The sequence below is a fragment of the Stomoxys calcitrans genome, chromosome 4 (genome assembly GCF_963082655.1).
Source record: "Stomoxys calcitrans chromosome 4, idStoCalc2.1, whole genome shotgun sequence".
Classification (NCBI taxonomy): Eukaryota; Metazoa; Arthropoda; class Insecta; order Diptera; family Muscidae; genus Stomoxys; species Stomoxys calcitrans.
This window is the reverse complement of record NC_081555.1, coordinates 80,090,913-80,117,018: the sequence shown is the minus strand read 5'-3', so window position 1 is coordinate 80,117,018 and position 26,106 is coordinate 80,090,913. Positions and strand designations below refer to the sequence as shown.

At 38.3% G+C, this 26,106-nt stretch overlaps 1 protein-coding gene across 1 annotated transcript in view; it reads right to left on the bottom strand.

Moving 5' to 3' along the window:
- The window catches only part of LOC106088906 (putative protein kinase C delta type homolog), a 171,712-nt gene that overhangs the window by 118,190 nt on the left and 27,416 nt on the right, over positions 1-26,106 (bottom strand). The window contains exon 2 of the mRNA XM_013254619.2: positions 4,311-5,065. Within this exon, the coding sequence (XP_013110073.2) occupies positions 4,311-4,433 (123 nt within the window). The 5' untranslated portion in view covers positions 4,434-5,065. The remainder of the gene's footprint in view (positions 1-4,310; positions 5,066-26,106) is intronic.

Here is a 26,106-nt window from a genome sequence, read left to right as displayed (position 1 = left end):
CAACCGACCTACACCTATAAGCAGTATTTGTGCAAAATTTCAAGCGGCTAGCTTTACTCCTTCGAGAGTTAGCGTGCTTTCGACAGACAGACGGACATGGCTAGATCGACATAAAAATGTCACGACGATCAAGAATATATGTACTTTATGGGGTCTGAGACGAATATTTCGAGGAGTTACAAACAGAATGACGAAATTAATGTACCCCCATCCTATGGTGGAGGATATAATAATATACGAAATTCGATAGGACAGCAATAAAATGTCAGTGGTTGAGAGTACACTTTTAGCTCTCAAATTGGGATAGGGACAGGAAGGACCTGCGTATCTCAAGTGTTAGCTTTGAAATTTGATATTAAAAGTAGATGACCAATACAAAAAAAAAAACAAGTAAAAGCGTGCCAAGTTCGGCCGGGCCGAATCTTATATACCCTCCACCATGGATCGCATTTGTCGAGTTCTTTTCCCGGCATCTCTTCTTAGGCAAAAAAATTATATAAGAAAAGATTTGTTCTGCTATTAGAGCGATATTAAGATATGTTCCGGTTTGGAGCACAATTAAATTATATGTTGGAGACCTGTGTAAAATGTCAGCAATTCGAAGAATTGCGCCCTTTGTGGGCTCAAGAAGTAAAATAGAGAGATCGATTTAAACGGGAGCTGCATCGGGCTATAGGCCGATTCAGACCATAATAAACACGTATGTTGATGGTCATCAGAGAATCCGTCGTACAAAATTTCAGGCAAATCGGATAATAATTGCGACCTCTAGAGGCTCAAGAAGTCAAGATCCCAGATCGGTTTATATGGCAGCTATACCACCTTATGAACCGACTTGAACCATACTTAACACAGTTGTTGGATATCATAACAAAACACGTCGTGCAAAATTTCATTCCAATCGGATAAGAATTGCGCACTCTAGAGGCTCAAGAAGTCAAGACCCCAGATCGGTTTATATGGCAGCTATACCAGGTTAAGAATTGATTTGAACCATACTTGGCACAGTTATTGGACATCATAACAAAACACGTCATGCTAAATTTCATCCCAATCGGATAAGAATTGCGCACTCTAGAGGCTCAAGAAGTCAAGACCCAAGATCGGTTTATATGGCAGCTATATCAAAACATGGACCGATATGGCCCATTTACAATACCAACCGACCTACACTAATAAGAAGTATTTGTGCAAAATTTCAAGCGGCTAGCTTTACTTCTTCGGAAGTTAGCGTGCTTTCGACAGACAGACGGACGGACGGACATGGCTAGATCGACATAAAATGTCACGACGATCAAGAATATATGTACTTTATGGGGTCTGAGACGAATATTGCGAGGAGTTACAAACAGAATGACGAAATGAATGTACTCCCATCCTATGGTGGAGGGTATAATAATATACGAAGGTCAATAGGACAGCAATAAAATGTCGTTGGTAGAGAGTACACTTTTTGTTCTCAAATTAGGCACAGGAAGGACCTGCGTATCTCAAGTGTTAGCTTTGAAATTTGATATTAAAAGTAGATGACCAATACAAAAACAAAAAAAAAAAAAAACAAGTAAAAGCGTGATAAGTTCGGCCGGGCCGAATCTTATACACCCTCCACCATGGAGCCCATTTGTCGAGTTCTTTTCCCGGCATCTCTTCTTGGGCAAAAAAAGGATATAAGAAAAGATTTGCTCTACTATTAGAGCGGTATCAAGATATGGTCCGGTTTGGACCACAATTAAATTATATGTTGGAGACCTGTGTAAAATGTCAGCCAATTCGAATAAGAATTGCGCCCTTTAGGGGCTCAAGAAGTAAAATAGAGAGATCGATTTATATGGGAGCTGTATCGGGCTATAGACCGATTCAGACCGGTCTTACAAAATTTCAGGCAAATCGGATAATAATTGCGACCTCTAGAGGCTCAAGAAGTCAAGATCCCAGATCGGTTTATATGGCAGCTATATCAGGTTATGAACCGATTTGAACCTTATTTGACATAGTTGTTGAAAGTAACAATAAAAAACGTCTTGCAAATTTTCAGCCAAATCGGATAGGAATTGCGCCCTCTAGAATCTCAAGAAGTCAAGTCCCCAGATCTGTTTATATGACAGCTATATCAGTTTATAAACCGAATTGAACCATTCTTGGCACAGTTGTAGGATATCATAACAAAATACTACGTGCAAAATTTCATTCCAATCGGATAAGAATTGCGCAATCTAGAGGCTCAAGAAGTCAAGACCCAAGATCTGTCTATATGGCAGCTATATCAGGTTATGGACCGATTTGAACCATACTTGGCACAGTTGTTGGATATCATAACATAACACGTTGTGCAAAATTTCTTTTCAATCGGATAAGAATTGCGCACTCTAGAGGCTCAAGAAGTCAAGACCCAAGTTCGGTTTATATGGCAGCTATATCAAAACATGGACCGATATGGCCCATTTACTAAACCATCCGACCTACACTAATAGAAAGTGCTTGTGCAAAATTTCAAGCGGCTAGCTTTACTCCTTCGGAAGTTAGCGTGCTTTCGACAGACAGACGGACACGGCTAGACCGCATAAAATTTCACGACGATCAAGAATATATATACTTTATGGGGTCTCAGACGAATATTTCGAGTAGTTACAAACAAAATGACGAAACTAGTATACCCCCATCCTATGATGGAGGGTATAAAAATAATTTGTGAGGATCTCAAAGAGACTCGTAGCCCTTACTGTTTTGATCATCAGCTTAAAAATGGTTAAAAATTCATTTTCAAGCAGGCACTTCATGGTGCAACTAGTAGCACTATAAACAAGTAAAAGCGTGCTAAGTTCGGCCGAATCTTGGAAACCCACCACCGTGGATTGCGGTAAAATATGGAAGCTATATTTAGTTATAGACCGAATTGGAGCGTACTTGGCGCAGTTTTTGAGAGTCATAACAGAACACTATATGCAAAATTGCAGCCAAATGAGATAAAAATCGCGACTTGTAAGGGCTCAAGAAGTCAAATCGGGAAATCGGTTTATGTGGGAGTTATATCCAAATCTAAACCGATTTTAAATCTCCCACGACCTACATCAATATAAAGTATCTGTGAAAAATTTCAAGCGGCTAGCTCTGCGCGTTCGACCGCTATCGTGATTTCGACAGACGGACGGACATGCCCATTTCGAATCAGAATTTCGAGACGATCAAGAATATATAAACTTTATAGGGTCTTAGATAAATATTTCGAGGTGTTACAAACGGAATGACTAGATTAGTATACTCCCATCCTATTGTGTTGTGTATAAAAAGAAAGAGATGGAACTAGTTCCTTATTGGGATTCTTTCCAATGAAATAGTTCCATTCAAAACTACCCAACTCTATTGTTGAGACAGCAATGAATGAACATGTGCATAGGTGTACGCATCGTTTTTTAGTTCGGTTTAGGACATTTTTTTTTTTTTTTGATTAGGCGCTAGGTTAGGAAGAAAAGATTAATAATTTTGTTTAATGTAATGTTCTCTTTTAAAAACATTAATCCTTTTGTTGGATAAATTAATTTAACATTCAAAGAGAGAAATGTAAAAATTATGGAGAGAAATTCACGCATACAGTCTTATTTTCACTTTGTGCAACACAGCCTTTGACTAGAGCTGGCGAAATATTTATGGCACTATCGATGCTATCGATATCATATTTTTGTCTGAATATCGATAGATATAATTCCGATTGATACTATCGGCAAAGTTGAAAATTTTGAAAAATTTAACAAAAATAAGCGATCCGACACTGAATGTATGCTATCATATACATTGCGCCTATAAAAGGCAATGATTTCTCTCATGATTCCCAACTGCCTTGGTTTTATTCGGTCTGTGCATTGATATTGCTTCTAAATAAACCGGAATCCTAAGTTTTCTTCCCATTTTCGTTTGAAATATAGGAAATTAAAGATAGTATCTATAGTATCGATACTATCGATATTTATTATTAGACATATCGAAAATATCGAGTGTTGTGGTTATCGATAGTTTGCCAGCTCTACTCTAGACGCTTTAATTTTCATCGCATTTGATTAAAATTAGTGCGTAAAATACACTTGTGTCCACTGACAACCACAATAAATGCGGCTCTGATGGTACTTTTTGGGCATATATAAAATTCCATCACAATACGATTTGATTTCTTCAAAATAAATTAAATATAACTGTGTTAATTATTGCCAATTTTAAACAAAAATTTTAAATCCATGGTATGATTTAAAATTCAGATCGGACGAACCTAGTGCATTTTAAGTTCTTGGTTATCACCTATTAAATCAATGTTCACTTACATCGTAGGCATATTGCTGCTGTTGTTGCTGCTGCTGTTGACTACGTGATGTTCTTGGACGTTGACTGCTAGAGCTGCCACCATTCGATTTTTGTTTGCGCACTTGGGCGCGTGTAAACATCATCTCTCAGCCGTTTTTGCTGTCGTTGCAGCTTTAACCGTTGAGGTGAATTTTTAGTAAACACAGCAGCAAAGTACTGCTTCTGCTACAGTGGCACTCTCTCCAACTTGGGAGAATTTGTTTGGATTTGTATATAATTTAGTTCATATATTGTGTGTGTGTGTGTTTTTTTTTTGTTCAGCGGTCGCTGATTTTATTCCTTTTCCTCTTAGTGCCTTTGTCTCTTTGGCAATGATCTGTTTTCCATTTTCATATACAACAAAAGATATTCGAATTTTGTTCTTGTAGCAGCACATTGCTCTTTATTGCTCAAATATGCTTCTACTCCCGAATGTGGAGAGTACAACAGCCCTCATTGTGCGAATGAGTGAGAATGCATAGACGGATAAAGGTACCGACAAGTATGGATGGTTTTGTTTGTTTACTTTGTTCTTTTTTAGTTATTCTTTTCCTTTTAAATTTATGATTTTTTCGATTTGCTATGATTTTGCGTTTAATAATAAAAATATTGTTTCCTATCGTCCGATTTATTTTGTCAGCTGTTTTGTTTGGCTGTCATCTCCCACGATAATCTGACATTAATCATTGCCGGTGTTTTCATAATTCGAAAGTGTTGTAGGCAAAATTAATTGGATCTGGAAGAAAGAGTAAGAAAACATAACAAATAAGTAAAATTTATAAATTCTTTTTATAAATGATTTTAAATACTTATATAATGGTATTTCAGTCTTTAAACCTAAGTATGGCATAAACCTAAGTATGGCAAAGGTGTAGTATAGAAAGCATATAAAGGGTGCTATAGGAAAGCTTTTCAAAAAAAAAAAAAAAATGAAAAAAAAACATGAAATCTTTATTTGAATCGATAGTACGGTCCATATATTGTAATTTAATGTTTGAAGATTATTTCATACAAATGTTGGCCGTGACTGCGCCTCAAATGGTCCATCCGCTTAGTCCAATTTTGGTATACTCTTTCCAACATTTCGGCCGGTATCTCACGGATAAATGCATCAATGTTGTCTTCCAATGCGTCAATTGAACCGGGCTTGTCTGTACACACATGAGCTTTAACATAGCCGCACAAAAAATAGTCTAAAGGCGTTAAATAGCACGATCTAGGCGGCTAATTGACGGGTCCCGAACGTGAAATAAAATGTTCACCGAACTCGCCTCTTAATAAGACCATTGTTACGCGTGTTATGTGGCTTGTGGCACCGTCTTGTTGAAACCATATGCCAAGAAAGTCAAGTTCTTGCATATTGGAAAAAAGGTGTATATCATCTCACGATCACCGCACCAAACTATGACTATTTCTGGATACATTGGAAGCTCTTGCAATGCTTCTGGCTGATCTTCACTCCAAAATAGACAATTCTGCTCATATACGTACACATAGAGCCAAAAATGAACTTCATCGGCAAGGGTTGTCGCCTCAGTGTACAACGCACTGCTACAACAACAACCATTAAGCATTATTGGTCTGACAACTGCAATATATACCCAATGCATAACGCGCGGTCTAAACCCCCAACTTTTGCCAATGGCTCTCTTCCAGGTGTATACCCAATACCCAGGTATTTTGCGCTTTCTGTAAATGGAACATTCTCTCCTCCCAAGGAGACAGGTGCCACTGTAGGTAACTTGTATCTCCTGCTGAAAAAAACTACTTCTGACTTGCATGGATTTACGACCAGACCACTTTCGGTAGCGAACTTAGCTGTTGCACGTAGAGCTTCCTGAAGTATATCTCCTAGAGAGCTGGGAAGCTTTCCCCTAACCACAATAGCCACGTCATCAGCATACGCGACCGCTTTTACACCATTTTCTTCTAGAGACCAAAATAAATTGTTAATGGCTATATACAATATATTATTGTATCTATGTAGTCGAATTGGTCCTAAAGGGCTGTTTCAGTGGTCTTGCCTTTACTATAAGCACGTAGCTACCGAGACAGACTATCTTCAGGGATCTGTGCCCTAAGATATGATTCTATTAACCTCTGAAGAGTTTTCAGCATAAAGGATGACAGACAATAGAACGAAAATCTCTCACCTTCGTGATGTAAGGTTTTCCTGCTTTCGGTATGAAAATGGCCTTTGTGTCCCTCCATCCCACAGATATATACCACATGCTGATAAAAGCAGAGTATATCTCCCTGAGCCAACAAACCAGTCTATCAGACACAGCTTGTAATTCAACCGATGATACATCATCAGGGCCTGCCGACTTAAAGGAGTCGAAACTTCTTATCGTCCAAAGGATTTTCGGCTCAGACATATTTTCCTAAATAACTAGCGAATGCATTCCAGTGACAATGGGGAAAAAAACGGACAAAACTTTTTTAAACATATAGATGGTCGAGGATCCCCTAAATTAGAAAAACCAAGATTCGAAGCTTAATACTTTTCAATAATCAACTAAATTTCCATATTATTGTAAAACAAGTAGAAGCGCGCTAAATTTAGCCGGGCCGAATCTTATATACCCTCCACCATGGATCGCATTTGTCGAGTTCTTTTCCCGGCATCTCTTCTTAGGCTATTAGAGCGATATCAAGATATGGTCAGGTTCGGACCACAATTAAATTATATGTTGGAGACCTGTGTAAAATGTCAGCCAATTCAAATAAGAATTTCGCCCTTTGGGGCCTCAAGAAGTAAAATAGAGATATCGATTTATATGGAAGCTACAATATATCAGGCTATAGACCGATTCAGACCATAATAAACACGTATATTGATGATCATGAGAGGATCCGTTGTACAAAATTTAGGGCAAATCGGATATCAATTCCGACTTCTAGAGGCTCAAGAAGTCAAGATCCCAGATCAATTTATATGGCCGCTATACCAGCTTATGAACCGATTTGAACCTTATTTAGCACAGTTGCTGAAAGTCATAAAAAAGACGACATGCAAAATTTCAGCTAAATCGGATAGAAATTGCGCCCTCTAGAAGCTCAAGAATGACTTCTTCCCCAGATCGGTTTGTATGACAACTATGTCAGGTTATGGAACGATTTGAATACTTGGCACTGTTGTTAGATATCATCACAAAATACTTCGTGCAAACTTTCGTTCAAATCTGATAAGAATTGCACCCTCCAGTGGCACAAGAAGTCAAAATTCAAGGTTGGTTTATATGGCAGCTATATCAGGTTATTGACCGACTTGAGCCATACTTAGCACAGTTGTTGGAAGTCATAGCGAGACACGTTGTGCAAAATTTCCAATCGGATAAGAATTGCGCCTTCTAGAGGCTCAAGAAGTCAAGACTCAAGGTCGGTTTATATGGCAGCTTTATAAAGACGTGGACCGATATGGCTCATTCACAATCCCAACCGACCTACAATAATAAGAAGTATTTGTGCAAAATTTCAAGCGCCTAGCTTTACTTCTTCGAGAGTTAGCGTGCTTTAGACAGACAGACGGACGGACATGGCTAGATCGGCATAAAATGTCACGACGACGAAGGTATAAAAACATAAAAATTGATAAGTCGTCGGAAATATATTATTTTACGATATATAAAATTATGATTTCCACAGTAAGAAAATTTGGTAAGGCGAAGGTTACAGGATTTGACTGGTTACTCGGATCAGGATTTTTAGACTGCCACGAGATTTGTTAGGTAGATTGTAAAATGTGAACTCCACACTACTTCCCCAAACTGGAGGTAGTTTTTATGAGAAAATCGTTAAGTAAAAAGCGATAACAGAAAAGTTAACGAATTTGGTATTTAGTAGCCACTTTTGACGACAATAAACGTCATTAAAATCAACTGTTTTCACTAACGAATAAAAAGTCGTCAAAAAAAACGAAGGACAATTAGTTTGTTTTTACTTTTACGACGAGATATAAAAATCAATAATTACAGAGTCTTTAGAGTATTTTTTTTTTTCATAAAACATTTCGGATACGTCTGCATATCCAATTAAAAAGCGCGGTAGCATGCTTTTCGTAATAGGTTAGGTCAGGTTAGGTTGAAAGAGGTTGCGGATATTTATCCGTCCCATGCCACTATGGACATATACCTAAGCCAATAATCGTCTTGTTGTGCGCTCTAAATACTTAAAAGTAACCTCGAATAGGAAAATTTAAGTCAGGAATTCCCTGCTGCTTACAAAATCCCTAATTGTTTTCCATACCACGCCCCATAGTTGATTCATGTCTGGTATTATGTCCTCACCTAAGTGCCGGTGTCCGTTAGCTGCGAAAGACGGGAAATGGCATAGGATATGCTCTAACGTATCATCATCTTCTCCACATGCTATCACTTGCTGCATCGATTTTGCATAAGTGAGCTCGTAGTCCTAGGTGTCTCGTTTGATGCCGAACGCTTTACTGACCCCTTGCTTGCTTCCTACCAGTAATAGCCTCGTCTTCTAAAATCCAGATCTCCCCATAGGATTTTCGTCGTCCTGCAGGCCGTTTTGTTGTTCCACGTTCGTAGCCCGTGTTCTTAACTTGGACTGCGTCGACCCGAAAGGCTTCGGATTAACCAAGTTTGTTGACAGCAGTCCTCTGGCCTTTACTGCTAAATCGTCTGCCTTGTCATACCCCCTTACTCCGCTAAGGAATAAGTTGAAAACCAACTGGACAAAATTCGGAAGACTACTCTAAAGAAGACTTGGGCAAGATACTTTAGATTGTCCAAGCATAGAGATTGTCCTTCGAAGATAGTTGTCCTCTTCGGGAAAGGAAATCAGCCCAAGAAAAACCCAGAATGACCGGGAGATTCGCAATATAGGGAAAAAGATCGGCAGACTTTTCAACAGAGCACGTCGTAAAAAAGCGGAAGTTTATTGGGAGCTGCAAAACGTGCCTCCTGGAAGCTTTTCTGCGAACAGGTCGATAGCGTTAATGACGCCGCCAAGATAAAAAAGTTTCCCTCAAAATCTCATGTCCAAACCTAAACTTTATGGGAGTGAGAGCAGAGACAACGGAGGACATGTTGAGGGTTTTGATAAAAAAAAACATTTTCCACAATATACAAAGGGACTCACGAAGACACCGGAATCTTGGAATAATGACGTTGATCGAAGGTTTATAATTATGAAATTTATGGTGAAGGAATCCTTGAGGAGCTTCAAACTATTTAAGTCACCCGGACCTGATGGAATATTTCTGGCGTTACTACAAAAAGAGGCAGACTATCTGACGCCTCATCTGGCCAATATTTTTACAGCGTGCCTAGGACTTGCATATTCTCCGAAAGCCTGGCAGGAGGCAATGGTGTTGGTTATACCCAAGCCCTGCAAGGCAAGTTATGCGACATCAAAAGCCTACAGACCATTTAGACTTAAGTCCTTTCTACTCAAAACCATGGATCGTATTTTGGACACCATGATAAAGAGTAGGACATCCAGCAAACTTTTACAAACCGCATGCCTATGTCAAGGGAATGTCGGTGGAGACTGCCCTGCAAGAGATTGTGCATAAAATAGAAAAATCCTTCTATTGGCGGTATGCATTGACATCGAGGGGGCTTTTAACAATGTGCGGCCCGACACATTGAACCAATTCTTAAACCAGTACCGGGTGGACACGGTCCTTAGAGACTGAATAAACCATATGGTAAGGAACAGGAAGATAAATTGTGTATACCATGACATAAATATAAGGGAGAAAATGTGCACAGGGCACACCGCAGGGGGGCATTTTATCATCACTCCTATGAGTGACCACCATTAATGACCTATTACGGATGCTGACGAGCCGAAAGGCTCTTGTATATGGCATATGACTGGGCTAGACCCAGAGGTCTCAATGTTAACCTAGAAAAGACTGAAATATGCCTGTTCACCAGGAAGACGAAGGTTGGCCAATTTAACGCACTACGTTTCCTCAATAAGACGATTTCGATATCTGACAAGGTCAAATACTTAGGTGTGATCTTGGATAGGAAACTGAATCGGAAGTGTCACATTCAGGAGCGTACTGAGGAGGCTCACAGATTTTGGGCACAATATAGACGAGCCGTAGGCTCGAACTGGGACCTGAATTCGAGTATAGTCCACTGGCTCTACAGGAGCGTGATTAGACCAATACTTAGTTACGCCTCAATTGTTTTTTGGACTGCGATGGAGAAAAAGTGAAATATTAGGATAATACAACAGGTTCGGGGAACAAAGCTAGAGGACAGAGTGGGCCTGGGGGTCTGCATTGAGAACCCAGGAACTGAGATCTATTTAAACTGCCTGATCATAAAACGGCACTGCACGCGGTGTGGTGCTAACGAGAGAACGTCGAGTGTGAACATCTTTACGGACAGTTAACTGGCCATAAGGGCATTTACAACCAGGACAGTAGTCACGGACAATCTTGGAGTGTAGAAAGGGAATTAACCCTGCTCTGAGAATGGCAAAATCCGCATCGTAATATGATAAACAAGTAAAAGCGTGCTAAGTTCTTCCGGCAGAATCTTGGGAACCCACCACCATGGATTCTGCCAAAAATTTAAACAAAATCAATTTAGTTGAAGGGCATAATTTTATGCTACATACCAAACTACTGGCATACCAGCTAAAATTAAAGTTTTTAGAACCCGAACACGGTTGATTGAGAGACCGGTTTACATGGGAGCTATAACAGACTGATTTAGATCGTATTTGGCACAGTTGTTGGAAGTCGTAGCAGAACACCGCATGCAAAATTTCAGCCAAATCGGACAAAAATTGCTTGTAGGGGCTCAAGAAGTCAATCGGGAGATAGGTTCGACCGCTATCGTGTCTTCGACAGACGGACGGACATGGATAGATCGACTCAGAACGTCGAGACGATCAAAAACACATAAACTTTATGGGGTCTTAGACGAATATTTCGAGGTGTTACAAACGGAATGACTAGATTAGTATAACAAATTTCGCAAAAGTTTTATACGAATAAATTGGTATTGATAATACTTGGCACATAAACTTGTGTACATTTTATTTAGATTTGTGATGTTTTAAGAGTTAAAATAAGAAGAATTTCAGGCTTTGGGAAGAATTATTTTTATACCCTCCACCATAAGATGGGGGGTATACTAATTTCGTCATTCTGTTTGTAACTACTCGAAATATTCGTCTGAGACCCCATAAAGTATATATATTCTTGATCGAAATTTTATGTCGATCTAGCCATGTCCGTCCGTCCGTCCGACCGTCTGTCTGTCGAAAGCACGCTAACTTCCGAAGGAGTAAAGCTAGCCGCTTGAAATTTTGCACAAATACTTCTTATTAGTGTAGGTCGGTTGGTATTGTAAATGGGCTATATCGGTCCATGTTTTGATATAGCTGCCATATAAACCGATCTTGGGTCTTGACTTCTTGAGCCTCTAGAGTGCGCAATTCTTATCCGATTGGAATGAAATTTTGCACGACGTGTTTTGTTATGATATCCAACAACTGTGCCAAGTATAGATTAAATCGGTCCATAACCTGATATAGCTGCCATATAAACCGATCTTGGGTCTTGACTTCTTGAGCCTCTAGAGTGCGCAATTCTTATCTGATTGGAATGAAATTTTGCACGGCGTGCTTTGTCAAGATATCCAACAACTGTGCCAAGTATGGTTCATATCGGTCCATAACCTGATATAGCTGCCATATAAACCCATTTTGGGTCTTGACTTCGTGAGCCTCTAGAGGGCGCAATTCTTATCCGATTTGAATGAATTTTTGCACGAAGTATTTTGTTATGATATCTAACAACTGTTCCAAGTATGGTTCAAATCGGTTCATAGCCTTATATAGCTGTCATATGAACTAATCTGGGGACTTGACTTCTTGAGCCTCTAGCGTGCGCAATTCTGATCCGATCAGAATGAAATCTTGCACGACGTGTTTTGTTATCCAACAACTGTGCCAAGTATGGTTCAAATCGGTCCATAACCTGATATAGGTGCCATATAAACCGATCTTGGGTCTTGACTTCTTGAGCCTCTGGAGTCCGCAATTCTTATCCGATTGGAATGAAATTTTGCACGACGTGTTTTGTTATTATATCCAACAACTGTGCCAAGTATGATTCAAATCGGTCCATAACCTGATATAGCTGCCATATAAACAGATCTTGGGTCTTGACTTCTTGAGCCTCTTGAGGGCGCAATTCTTATCTGATTGGAATGAAATTTTGCACGGCGTGCTTTGTCAAGATATCCAACAACTGTGCCAAGTATGGTTCATATCGGTCCATAACCTGATATAGCTGCCATATAAACCGATCTTGGGTCTTGACTTCTTGAGCCTCTAGCGTGCGCAATTCTGATCCGATCAGAATGAAATCTTGCACGACGTGTTTTGTTATGATATCCAACAACTGTGCCAAGTATGGTTCAAATCGGTCCATAACCTGATATAGGTGCCATATAAACCGATCTGGGGTCTTGACTTCTTGAGCCTCTGGAGTGCGCAATTCTTATCCGATTGGAATGAAATTTTGCACGACGTGTTTTGTTATTATATCCAACAACTGTGCCAAGTATGATTCAAATCGGTCCATAACCTGATATAGCTGCCATATAAACAGATCTTGGGTCTTGACTTCTTGAGCCTCTTGAGGGCGCAATTCTTATCCGAATGGAATGGAATTTCGCACGACGTGTTTTGTTATGATACCCAACAACTGTGCCAAGTATGGTTTAAATCGGTCCATAACCTGATATAGCTGCCATATAAACCGATCTTGGTCTTGACTTCTTGAGCCTCTAGAGGACACAATTGAATGAATTTTTGCACGAAGTATTTCGTTATGATATCCAACAACTGTGCCAAGTATGGTTGAAATCGGTCCATAACCTGATATAGCTGTCATATAAACAGATCTGGGGATTTGACTTCTTGAGCTTCTAGAGGGCGCAATTCCTATCCGATTTGGCTGAAATTTTGCATGACGTATTTTATTTTTACTTTCAACAACTGTGTCAAATAAGGTTCAAATCGGTTCATAACCTGATATAGCTGCCATATAAACCGATCTGGGATCTTGACTTCTTGACCCCTAGAGATCGCAATTATTATCCGATATGCCTGAAATTTTGTGCGACGGATCCTCTCATGACCATCAACAAGCGTGTTTATTATGGTCTGAATCGGTCTATAGCCCGATACAGATCCCATATAAATCGTTCTCTCTATTTTATTTCGTGAGTCCCAATGGGCGCAATTGGCTGAAATTTTACACAGGTCTCCAACATATAATTTAATTGTGGTCCAAACCGGACCATATCTTGATATCGTTTTAATAGCAGAGCAACTCTTTTCTTATATCCTTTTTTGCCTAAGAAGAGATGCCGGGAAAAGAACTCGACAAATGCGATCCATGGTGGAGGGTATATAAGATTCGGCCCGGCCGAACTTAGCACGCTTTTACTTGTTTATTTTTGCCTATTTCTCTTTAAGAGATTTGTTGTTTTTGTAGAGTTGCCAAAGAGAAAATATAGATACCGATTTCTGTAAACTAAGATTTAGAGAATAACATAATTGTTAGTGCAAACGATCTTTTTTGTCGACAAAATTAGCTAAACGATTTTCGTTATAAGTTACAGAATTGCGGGCCAATGGTGGACGCATATATTGAATGTGTATGCGTGAGTGAAACTATTCTACTCTACACGTGAAATAAAATAGTAATGCGACCAATTCAAAAATGTTTCGAACTCAATTATTGTACTTTATAAATTTAATTTCAAATTTGGTTTTTTACTTGTGGCTGGTAAAAACTTCTTAATAAATATTGTTTAAAGTATTTGGTAGGCAAACTTGTCGTTTAAAATAATTGTAACTTGAACCTAACAGTGTTTGTTGGCACATTAAGCTTTTGTATTTACAAAAATTGGTTTCTGAAAGAAACAACAAATTGATTTCTCAATAATTCACCATTAGGAGGAAATTTTATTGAAATTTGTTATTGAAAAATGTCATTGAAATTTTGTTTTTAGAGAAAATTTGTCTTTACAGAAAAGCCGAAGAAGCCGCAATTGTTGGCCAATTTGGCTGAAATTTGCACGTAGTGTTTTGTTATGACTTCCAACATCCATCGTAAGTATTGTCCAAATCAGGCTATGATTTGATATAGCTCCTATATATAGCTCTTCTAAATATAGTTTTTGCTTCAAGTAAACGTCATAGCAGAGACCTCTCGTTATCTTTCTAGTAAACAGGTAGATCTCTGTGCTCTGAGTTTCGTATATTTTCTATACAGTTAAGTTTTTCTTCCATTCTTTGTAATGTGGGCATTTTTTATACGAAGGGTTTCAAGGTCATTAAAATATAAAATGCAAATCTGTCAAAACTTAACAGTTTATTTAATGACTGCACAGAAAAAAATTTGACTTAACATTTACTATTCACACACTACTATTCACTATTAAAATAATTAAAAAAGTGATTATTTTCTTTGAAAATCTATCCTTTGAAATCCTATTGTGCATCGAATCATGACATGTGATTGGTAAAAAAAATACGTATGTTTAACAAATGTTTTATTGCACGAATTAAAATTGTTATTTATTAGCATAAACAGCATGTATCTGTTTCTACAAAAAGCAAAATGATATAGTGTTCTCTCTAACACAGATGTTATACGGAAAGAAGTGCAAACGAGCCAAATATATGTACGCATACACCTCTGAATGCAAATATAATTTTCATTCTGTGCGTCCCTGATGTAATTTATGAAAGCACATGGTAAAAGGAAAATATTGGCTAAGAAAACATCTAAAGAGGGAAAAAGTGAAACATTTTTCAATTTTTAAAAAATATATATTTATGGAGTAAATTTGAAAAGTGTAAAACAGAAAAATCCCCGATATGAAAATACAAATGGAAGAATTGAATACCTGCGAAACGTGCACGATGATGGAGAACATTGTAAAAATACAATGAGGTATTTATCTATATAATATTGTTTTGGAATATGTAATTATTCATAAAACAAGTAAAAAGGGAATATATGCAAACCACCTTTCGTCACAATCCGGTGACAGCTACATCGAAATATGGCCAAATTTGAACCAAATTCGGCACGGACATTGAGTGGTCTAATAAGTACAAGTCATTGTTCAATTTTGTAGAACAAAAAAGTGTGTTTTTTTTTTTGTAGCTACAATCAACAATCTCCGATTTGAACCACATAAGTCACTGTGTCAAATTTTAGCGAAATCGAATTATAAATGCGCCTTTTAGGAGCCAAGACTTTGAATCGAGAGATCGGTCTATATGGCAGCTATATCCAATCTGGACCGATCTGGGCCAAATTGAAGAGGGATGTCGACAAAAAGCGCCTTTTATGGCCCCAAAACCTTAAATCGAGAGATCGGTCTATATGGCAGCTATATCCAAATATGAAATGATCTGGTTCAAATTACAGAATATGTCGAAGAGTCTTACACTACACACTCTCCTAAATTTCGACGAAATCAGGCAATAAAATTGCCTTTTATGGGCCTAAGACCTTAAATAGAGAGATCGGTCTATATGGCAGCTATATCCAAATCTAGACCGATGGGAGCCGAATTGAAGAAGGATGTCGAATGCCCTAACACAACTAACTATCCCAAATTTTGGCCAAATCGGACAATAAATGCTCCTTTTATGGGCACAAGACCTTAAATCGGCGGATCGGTCAATATGGGGGCTATATCAAGATATTGTCCGATATAGCCCATTTTCGAACTTAACCTGCTTTTGGACAAAAAAAGAATCTGTGCAACACAACAATATGGGACTCAAATGAAAGATAGTTGGAAAAAGAAAACGTATCTGATATCCAATTGTTGGACCAAGTGTTAGGGGGACCACCCCAACCCCCAAAACACCCCTAAATCGGACATATTAACCCCTTCCCTAAAAAACTCCCAAATAGGACTTATTTACTTAACATGGCAATATGGGGCTCAAATAAAAGGTACTGGAGAATAGAATACGAATCTGATATCCAAATGTGGGAGCAAGTGTTTGGGGGCCGCCCGTCCCCAAAAACTCCCCCCAAAGAGACAAATTTACGACGATACAATATGGGTCTCAAATGAAAGGTCTTTGGGAGTAAAGCACGAATCTCATATAAATATTCGGGAAAAGTGCGTATGGGGCCACCCCATAACAACACCAAAATAGGACGTATTTGCTGACCATTGCAATATGGGGCTCAAAGAAGAGGTATTTTAGAGTTGAAAACTAATCTGATAGATATTTTCAGGGCCAAATCACTGAGTGGCCGCCCCATCCCCCAAAACACCCTCCAAACCGGACGTATTTGCCGACTACGGAAATATGGGGCTCAAATGAAAAGTATTTGGGAGTAGACCATGAATGTTATTTCAACATTCGGACCAACTGTCTAAGGGACGTCCCACCCCATAACAACCTCCAAATGAGACGAATTTGCTCACCATGACAATTTGGGTCTTAAAGAGAGCGGAGCTCGATATTGATAGTTTTAAGGGCCCATAGCCCATACCGGACATATTTGCTGACTTTTGCAATAAGAAGTTTAAATGAAAGGTATTTGAGATAAGAAAACGTATATGATATCCAATTTGAGGCGAATGGCAATATGGGGTTAAAATAAATGACATTTGTAAGTAGAGCACGATGCTCTGGCGGACCACCCCGCTCCCTGAATCGGACATATTTACCGACCATGTCAATGTGGGGCTCAAATAAATGGTATTGGGGAGTAGAGCACAAAATTGATTCCCACTTTCGGAAGCAATTTTCTGGGGGTCTACTCTTTTCCAAAACACCCACAAACAGTAAGTATTTGCAATGGGGCTCAAACTAAGATATTTGGGAGTAGAATACGGATGAGATATAGAAATTTGGGACCATGTATCTGGGGCACCACCCCTTCCCCAAAACACGCCCCAAAAAGTACAAATTTACCGATCATAGCCATATGTGGCTCAAATGAAAGGTATTGGGGATTAGAAAACGAATTTGATGACCAAATTTTCGACCAAATATTTGGGGACTCTTCATCCCATAAAATTTCCTTAATCCAATGGCAATATCAGGTGTAAATAAATGGTATTTGAGGGTAGTGCACGATGCTTATATTTTTTTCAGAGCTAAGTTCCTGGGCGACCACCTCACTCCCGAAAACACTGCTAAATAAAACATTAATCGGATTGTAAGAGTGGAGTACATCTAACATTCAAACAAAAACCCTTCGAGCGAATTCATAGAACAATAAAGATCATATGGGATTAGATTAAGGCATTTATATTGTTCTACCGTTATTCAAGCGATATACATTTACTATTTTCGTAGCATGATTTTCACTTAAAGCTTTGGAATTGTCGAATATAAATATTCAAAGGATAATTTTGTTCCATATAAAGTAAGAGAAGGCGCAGCAGAGAGTGCCCGGTTCAGCTAGTTTAATATAAAAATATTTTCCTTATTATACACTTTACAGACACAGCGCCGGCAATTGTTCCCTTTCCTGGTACGCAAACTTCCCGTTGAAAAAACGCTTGAAAAATTATCAGTTTTTTGTTTTTATTAAAATGACAAAATATTTTAATGCAATACATTTCATTTTGTATCGATTGACGCAAAACATGGTTTATTTATCAGGAAAATATCAATATTTATTTTAATTAGGTCAATAAAACGTGTTTTTTGAAAGAGTAAACACCCCAATAAATTATTTTATTTAGTTGATAACTGCTTTAATCAAATTATTCAACTTGCCATAAATGAAAACACATTTGTTTATAGGACTGATTTCAACAAAAATTTTAATTGAATATACAAATTTTTTAATTAAATAATTTTTTTGTGTGTGCTTAATTGTCACATCCGCTTTTGAAAGTGCTTCCGTTTTATAGTATAACTTTGTTTAGACATTTGGCTCTGGCGCATAGATATACGTATTTGTTTTGATTTTGTTCTAACTTGAAATGTATAAATATCGAATAGGGAACCCATAAATAAATGACAAAATGTCAACTTATGAGAAATTTTCTCAAAATCCAAGAAAATCTGTCCAAGTCTTAATGCAATGATGATATATTTGAAAATATATAGATATTAAAATAAGTGTCAAGCTGCTAATTCATAAAGGGACTATTTAAAGAATATATTATACAAAAGACAAACGGAATGAAATATATTGATCACGCCTGTGAGAATGATGTTCAAAAATAGCATAAAAGTGAAGTATCAGTTACATATGTATGACGCCCTTGGGTAAAAAGAGAACTGATATAAAGTAAATACAATATCTCGTGGGTTTATTCCAGGGTTAAAAGTTCCAATATGTATTCTTATTCGAACTGGGGTGTGGGGTTCACCCACGCAAAAATGTCTGCGACAAGGCGTATTTAATAAGGTGGCCGCATCAGCACAGCTGATGGAACTTAATATGTCAGTTCATTTTTAAATTCGCCTTATATATGAACTTCAAAATAAATATTATATAAATTAATTTTTGTGCTTGCTGCTGTTATGGTTCTTAAACATAAGTTATGTAATGGTACGCGTCTAACAACCTCAATCGCTATCAGCTTCGCTCAGGGAACTAAGGTTCATTATATCGTCCCCGAGAAAGATTCAAAAAGCGCTGACAAACACAGACATAATTTACGGCAGTACAGTGCCAGCCATTAGAATGAAGAAGATAAGGAGCTAACATGCATGACAATAATGGGGGTCATGCGAGCTGGAGAAGTTACCTCCAATCTGTCATTTCAAGCTCCAATTGTAGTCAAGAATGACGAAAGGACTATGAGCCTAATATAATTAAGAGAGGGAAAAAGTTTTTCGTTTAGCCATAATCCACCATGTATCGAGCGCGACTTCAAAGTCCTGATATTGCAATGGTTTGTAGTGAGAATGGTACCTTCACCCATATAGAAGAGGTCCCTTGATCACACCAAGCTTCCTCATATTACACCAACTGTATTTTTCGGAGATTTGCGTCCAGCTCATCATCCAATCTTGGCAGCATACCATATGCACTTTTAATGGTCAACCTCGTAGTCAAATAACTTTAACCCCTTCCTTTTTAAATGACCTGAAAATCCCACAAATGCCCAAGAGCCAAAAAAAGGGTACAAAAACCACCCTTGTCGTAATTGAGCTCTAGTCACATTTGAGCCCTTTGCTAGTGGAACGCTGATTATCCTGCCCTCAATGTAGTATGAACTCAATTCTGGGGGAATCCTCATGTCCACCGGAGAGTCATAAACTTTATACGTATGTCCATGAAATTGAAATCAATCGGCCAGAATTACCCGTGTCAATCATGGAAGGTTAAGGGCATTCACCGCTACAATAATCTAAAGAAAACTATTTAAACCTGCCGTCTTTCTGTTCTATTTGTAACTCTTCGAAATATTCGTCTAAGACCCCATAAAGTATATATATTCTTGATCGTCATGAAATTTTAAGTCGATCTAGCCATGTCCGTCCGTCCGTTCGTCTGACTGTCGAAAGCACGCTAACTTTGAATTGAAATTTCGCATAAATACTTCTTATTAGTGTAGGTCGGTTAGAATTGTAAGTGGGCTATATCGGTCCATGTTTTGGTATAGCTGCCATATAAACCGATCTTGACTTCTTGAGCCACTAAAGGACACAATTCTTACCCGATTTCGCTGACATTGTGAGGTGTTTTATTATGACTTCCAACAACTGTGCTGAGTGTGGTTGAAATCGGTCCATAACCTGGTATAGCTGTCATATAAACCTATCTAGGGTCTTGACTTCTTGCGCGTCTAGAAGGCACAATTCTTATCCGATTTGGCTGAAATTTTGCACAACGTGTTTCGATAGGACTTCAAACAACTGTGCAAGAATAGCCTAAATCGGTCCATAACCTGATATAGCTGCCATATAAACCGATTTGGGGTCTTGACTTCTTGAGCCATTAGAGGGCGCGATTCTTATCCGATTTGGCTGAAATTTCGCATGACGTGTTTTGTTATGACTTTTAATAACTGTGTCAAACATGGTTCAAATCGTTCCATAAAGTAATATAGCTGCCATATAAACCAATCTGGGAACTTGACTTCTTGAGCCTCCAGAGGGCGTAATTATTATGCCATATGGCTGAAACCGATCTCTTTATGGAACGATTTGAACCATGTTTGACACAGTTATTAAAAGTCATAACAAAACACGTCATGCGAAATTTACTTCTTGAGCCCCTAAAGGGCGCAATTCTTACTCAAATGGTCTCCAACATTCAAATGAGTTATGTTCCGAATCAGACTATAATTGATATAGCTCCAATGTTATAGCAATTCTTTTTTTTATACCCTCCACCATAAGATGGGGGGTATACTAATTTCGTCATTCTGATTGTAACTACTCGAAATATTCGTCTGAGACCCCATAAAGTATATATATTCTTGATCGTCGTGAAATTTTATGTCGATCTAGCCATGTCCGTACGTCTGTCCGTCCGTCCGTCCGTCTGTCTGTCGAAAGCACGCTAACTTCCGAAGGAGTAAAGCTAGCCGCTTGAAATTTTGCACAAATACTTCTTATTAGTGTAGGTCGGTTGGTATTGTAAATGGGCCATATCGGTCCATGTTTTGATATAGCTGCCATATAAACCGATCTTGGGTCTTGACTTCTTGAGCCTCTAGAGAGCGCAATTCTTATCCGATTGGGATGAAATTTTTCACGACGTGTTTCGTTATTATATCCAACAACTGTGCCAAGTATGGTTCAAATCGGTTCATAACCTGATATAGCTGCCACATAAACCGATCTGGGGTCTTAACTTCTTGAGCCTCTAGAGTGCGCAATTCTTATCCGATTGGAATGAAATTTTGCACAACGTGTTTTGTTACGATATCCAATAACTGTGCCAAGTATGATTCAAATCGGTTTATAACCTTATATAGCTGTCATATAAACCGATCTTGGGTCTTGACTTCTTGAGCCTCTAGAGGGCGCAATTCTTATCCAATTTGAATGAATTTTGGCACGTAGTATTTTGTTATGATATCCAACAACTGTGCCAAATATGGTGCAAGTCGGTTCATAACCTGATATAGCTGTCATATAAACAGATCTGGGGACTTGACTTCTTGAGCTTCTAGAGGGCGCAATTCCTATCCGATTTGGCTGAAATTTCGCAAGACGTTTTTTTTATTGTTCCTTTCAACAACTGTGTCAAATAAAGTACAAGTCGGTTCATAACCTGATTTAGCTGCCATATAAACCGATCTGGGATCTTGACTTCTACAGCCTCTAGAGGTCGCAACTACTATCAGATTTGCCTGAAATTTTGTACGACGGATTCTTTTATGACCATCAACATACGTGTTTATTATGGAATCGGTCCATAGCCCGATACAGCTCCCATATAAATCGATCTCCATATTTTACTTTTTGAGCTCACAAAGAGCGCAATTCTTATTAGAATTGGCAGACATTTTACACAGGTCTCCAGGTCTCGCTCTAATAGCAGAGCAAATCTTTTCTTATATCCTTTTTTTGCATAAGAAGAGATGCCGGGAAAAGAACTCGACAAATGCGATCCATGGTGGAGGGTATATAAGATTCGGCCCGGCCGAACTTAGCACGCTTTTACTTGTTTATCCTTTGTTTGTCTAAAAAGAGATCGGGAAAAGAACTCGACAAGTGCGATGTATGGTGGACGGTATATAAGATTCGGCCCGGCCGAACTTAGCACGCGTTTACTTATTAAATTTGTTTAGCTTGACACTTAAAAATTAATGAACTTCTTTCTTCTTGCTCTGATAAGTCGAAAAAAATTTGCCCAAAAATTTTAAATGTCACGGCGAATCCTATTTCCTTTGACCTGTTTACAAATTTTGACATATCAAGTTCCCAAAACAGATGCTTTGTTGTAGGAATTCGCCGATGCGGCCAACTTATAAATACGCTTTAGTCTGGGATTTACAGATCCTCACCACGTTCGTATTTTGTTGTCAAACACGTAGTTAGTTTTCAAATAAATTTTATTTAAAGTGGATATTGTAATTATTGGGCTATATGTCTGTATGGGAGTTTCTGGAGGCTAGGCAATCTAAGGATTTGTACTGTACTCCCAACTAACTTGCATGATCGAGCTATTTGGTTGTTTGGAGGGTTTTCGGGTGCGCCGACCATTATGATCGTTCAAAATGGAATGTCATATACGTGCGGAATTTTGGATTTTGGGCAACCCCATTTTGATTCTTTTTTTATCTTTCTTCTTTTTTTTATTTTATATCCTTTACCTAAAGCCTCGCCAAGATGCTGACTAATGCGCTCAGCGCGCATTGAGACATCAATTTAGGAAAAAGCTGCTTGAAGGCCCTCTAAAAGGCCTAATGTTAGTAGGTCTAGCCCAAATTCCCATTGCGGAACATTTCGAATCTGAAATGTAATCCAAAGTGTCAACCAACTGCCCCTCATCATCATGAAAATCAACAACATCTTATTGTGTGATGGCACCTGTCCCACAAATTGCGAACGTGCCATTGCCAAGACTACGATCGTGTTCTTGTCTTCCTATTTTCAATTATCAGAGATGTTTTTGTTTTCTCATTCCTTTGTTTTGGTAGTAATCCCATCCCCGTTTGTTTGGTTGTTATCTCTTGGTGATGTTGGTGCGAATTGTATACTTTTGAAATTGTTACATTCTGCTGCATATGACGTTGGAACAACGTATTTTCATCGCTTATAAATAAACATTTGTTTGCAGCGAAATAAAACAGCAAAGCATTCCAATTGATGTGATGTTTGAAATGTTACAGCAATATATGAACTACGCAACAGTTGGATGTAAATCAAATTCCCTTTTTTCGTTAGGTAGGTAAGCACACAGGATTGCATCTCCTATCAGAATTGGAATTAATTTTTTTTTTTTTTTTATACTTTGTAAACAAAATTGGATTTCTTTGTTTGCTATATGTCAATTTCTATAGGCGAGTATTTTTGTTTCCCAAAACAAACAACCATGTGCCAGAATTGAATTGTGATTAATTTCCGTGAAAACTGAAAAATGTTTGCGAAAAAATATTTGGCCTAAACTCAAGTTTAAATTTATGGGTAATCAGTTAACGATACTAAATACATGGACTTTATCGATGAAAAAATTATCGAAAAAATTACCGCTACTTTAAATTTCTTGCGTTACGTATGTGTTCGATTTTCGCATTTTTATACCCACCACCGAAGGATGGGGGCATAATCATTTTGTCATTCCGTCTGCAATACATCGAAATATTTATTTCCGACCCTTTAAAGTATATATATTTTTGATCGTCGTAAAAATCTAAAACGATTTAGCCATGTCCGTCCATCTGTCTGTCCTTCTGTTGGGCTATTGAAATCACACCACCCTCTTAAAAATGAAGATATTGAGCTGATAGGCTATATCGGGCTAGCCCCCATATAGACATATCTGCCGATTTAAGGTCTTAGCTGAAATTTGATACAGTGAGTGAGTGAGTGGCTACCCTTCTCCAATTTGGCCCAGATCGGTCCATTTAAGGTCTTGGGCCCATTGTCATTTATTGTCCTATTTCGCTGAAATTTGGGAGAGTAAGTTGTGTTTAACCCTTAGACATATTTTTTTTTTAATTTGGCCCAGATCGTTCCAGATTTGGATATAGCTACCATATAGTACGGTCTCTCGATTTAAGGTCTTGGGTTCATAAAAGTGGCGTTTATAATTCAATTTCGCTTAAATTTAACAAAGTCAGTTGTGTTAAGGCCCTCGATATCTTTCTTGAAGACGGCCCAGATCGGTCCAGAGTTGGATATAGCTGCCATATAGACCGATCTCTCGATTTAAGGTATTGGCCCCACAAAAGTAGTATTTATTATCCCATTTCGCTGAAATGTGACATAGTAACTTACATTAGGTTTTCGACATCCGTGTCGTATATGGTTTAGATCAGTCTATATTTGGATATAGCTGCCAAAAAGACCAATATTGAATCGAAGTTAAACAGTGACTTGTATTAACTAGACCACACAATGTCCTTGCTGAATATGGTCCAAATCGGACCATATTTCTATATAGCTGCTATGGGTGCAAAAGTAATGCATTTTGCATTGCATTATGACGAAAGGTGGTTTACATGTATTTAAAGTTCTGCCCGGCCGAAGTTATTTATTTATTTATTTGTAATTTATTTATTTACACCCGCACAACAATAATATAAAATTCTTATAATTAAAGTGCGGATAAAATCTCCAACAATTGTACATAGTAAACACTTAAAACTAAGAATCTATAGTTATACAATACATCAAAGATTTTGAATGAATAATTTACTAACGGAGAAAAAACTAACATTTGTAGCTTTGTAGATTGGAATTTTAAAGAAAAAACAAAAATGAATTTATCAATTAAAGAGGAATTAATAGACTTAGTTGATCCGAAAAAAAGAAATTAAGGTAAGTATATACGAATAAAAATAAAAAAAATGCGTCTTAACATTCATCAACTAAATGCAGTAAAATGTTTCGAAAGTCTGGTTTTAAATGTTGCCGATTTACTGAGTAATTGCAGATCGTTAGGAAGTGAGTTCCAGAGACGTACAGCGAATATGAACATATGCCATTCAGAAACAAGCCTCCGATGAATTTTGGGAATGATTTTTTACCTCTAATAGATCTGCCGAAATCAATGAATCCATACAGATATTGTGGTGCCTGCGTGCAGATCAGTTTATGCAGGAAAGTAAGCGACCTCAGGTATAACAAGTGCTGTAATGAGAAGTCATACAGGGATAAAGAGTATTCAGAGATGGAATCGCGCCGTCTCAAGCCAAATACATAACGAGTAACGCTATAAAAAAAAGGTGTTTAGCTTACGTCTACTCACCGAGTCGCAATTAGCAAACGGCTGTGAGTTACAGCCGTAGAGAATGCCAGGAACAAGATAAGTCTTTGCCAAGAGAGACCTAACCCGCAGCGGAGTAACCGACTGAGTGGCCCAGAGAACACGCAACTGTGAATATCCCTGACCAACTACAGAGTCGATATGATTGCTCCAAGGCAGAGTGCTTTTAATAACCACGCCCAAGTTCTTTGCATGAGGAACAATTTCAAATCTAGCGTCGTTAATGAATCGACATCACATGAAAAACCAGACAGCCTGTTTCTGATAACAACACACTTGGACTTTAGAGGGTTGAGACACAGGCCATTGTCTTTCGCTCACATGCTGACTCTTGACAGGTCATGATTAAGCAGACGTATGTTTTCAGCAATCTCATCCCTCGGACTGCCGATACATATCTGTACTCGTCAGCGTACATTTGTACCTTACAATAAGACAATCGACTCAATGTCCGTGCCGAATTTGGTCCAAATCGCACCATATTTCGATATAGCTGCTATGGGTGCAAAAGTAATGCATTTTGCAATGCATTATGACGAAAGGTGTTCGGCTCGGCCGAAGTTAATGCCTTTTTATTTGTTATGCGCTACACCACCATTGTGGTAAAGGGTATTAAAACTTAGTGCATTTGTTTGTAACACCCAGAAAGATGAGAGATAGACCCATTGATATATACCGTATACCGATCGACTCAGAATAGCTTTTTGATTCGAATTAGCTATGTCCGTCTGTCTGTCTGTCCGTGTTAATTTGTGTACAAACTACAGGTCGAAATTTTCATCTGATTGCCTTAAGATTGGGTACATGTATGTTTTTCGGCCTAGAGACGAAGCCTATTGAAATTGGAAAAAATCTGTTCAGATTTGGATATA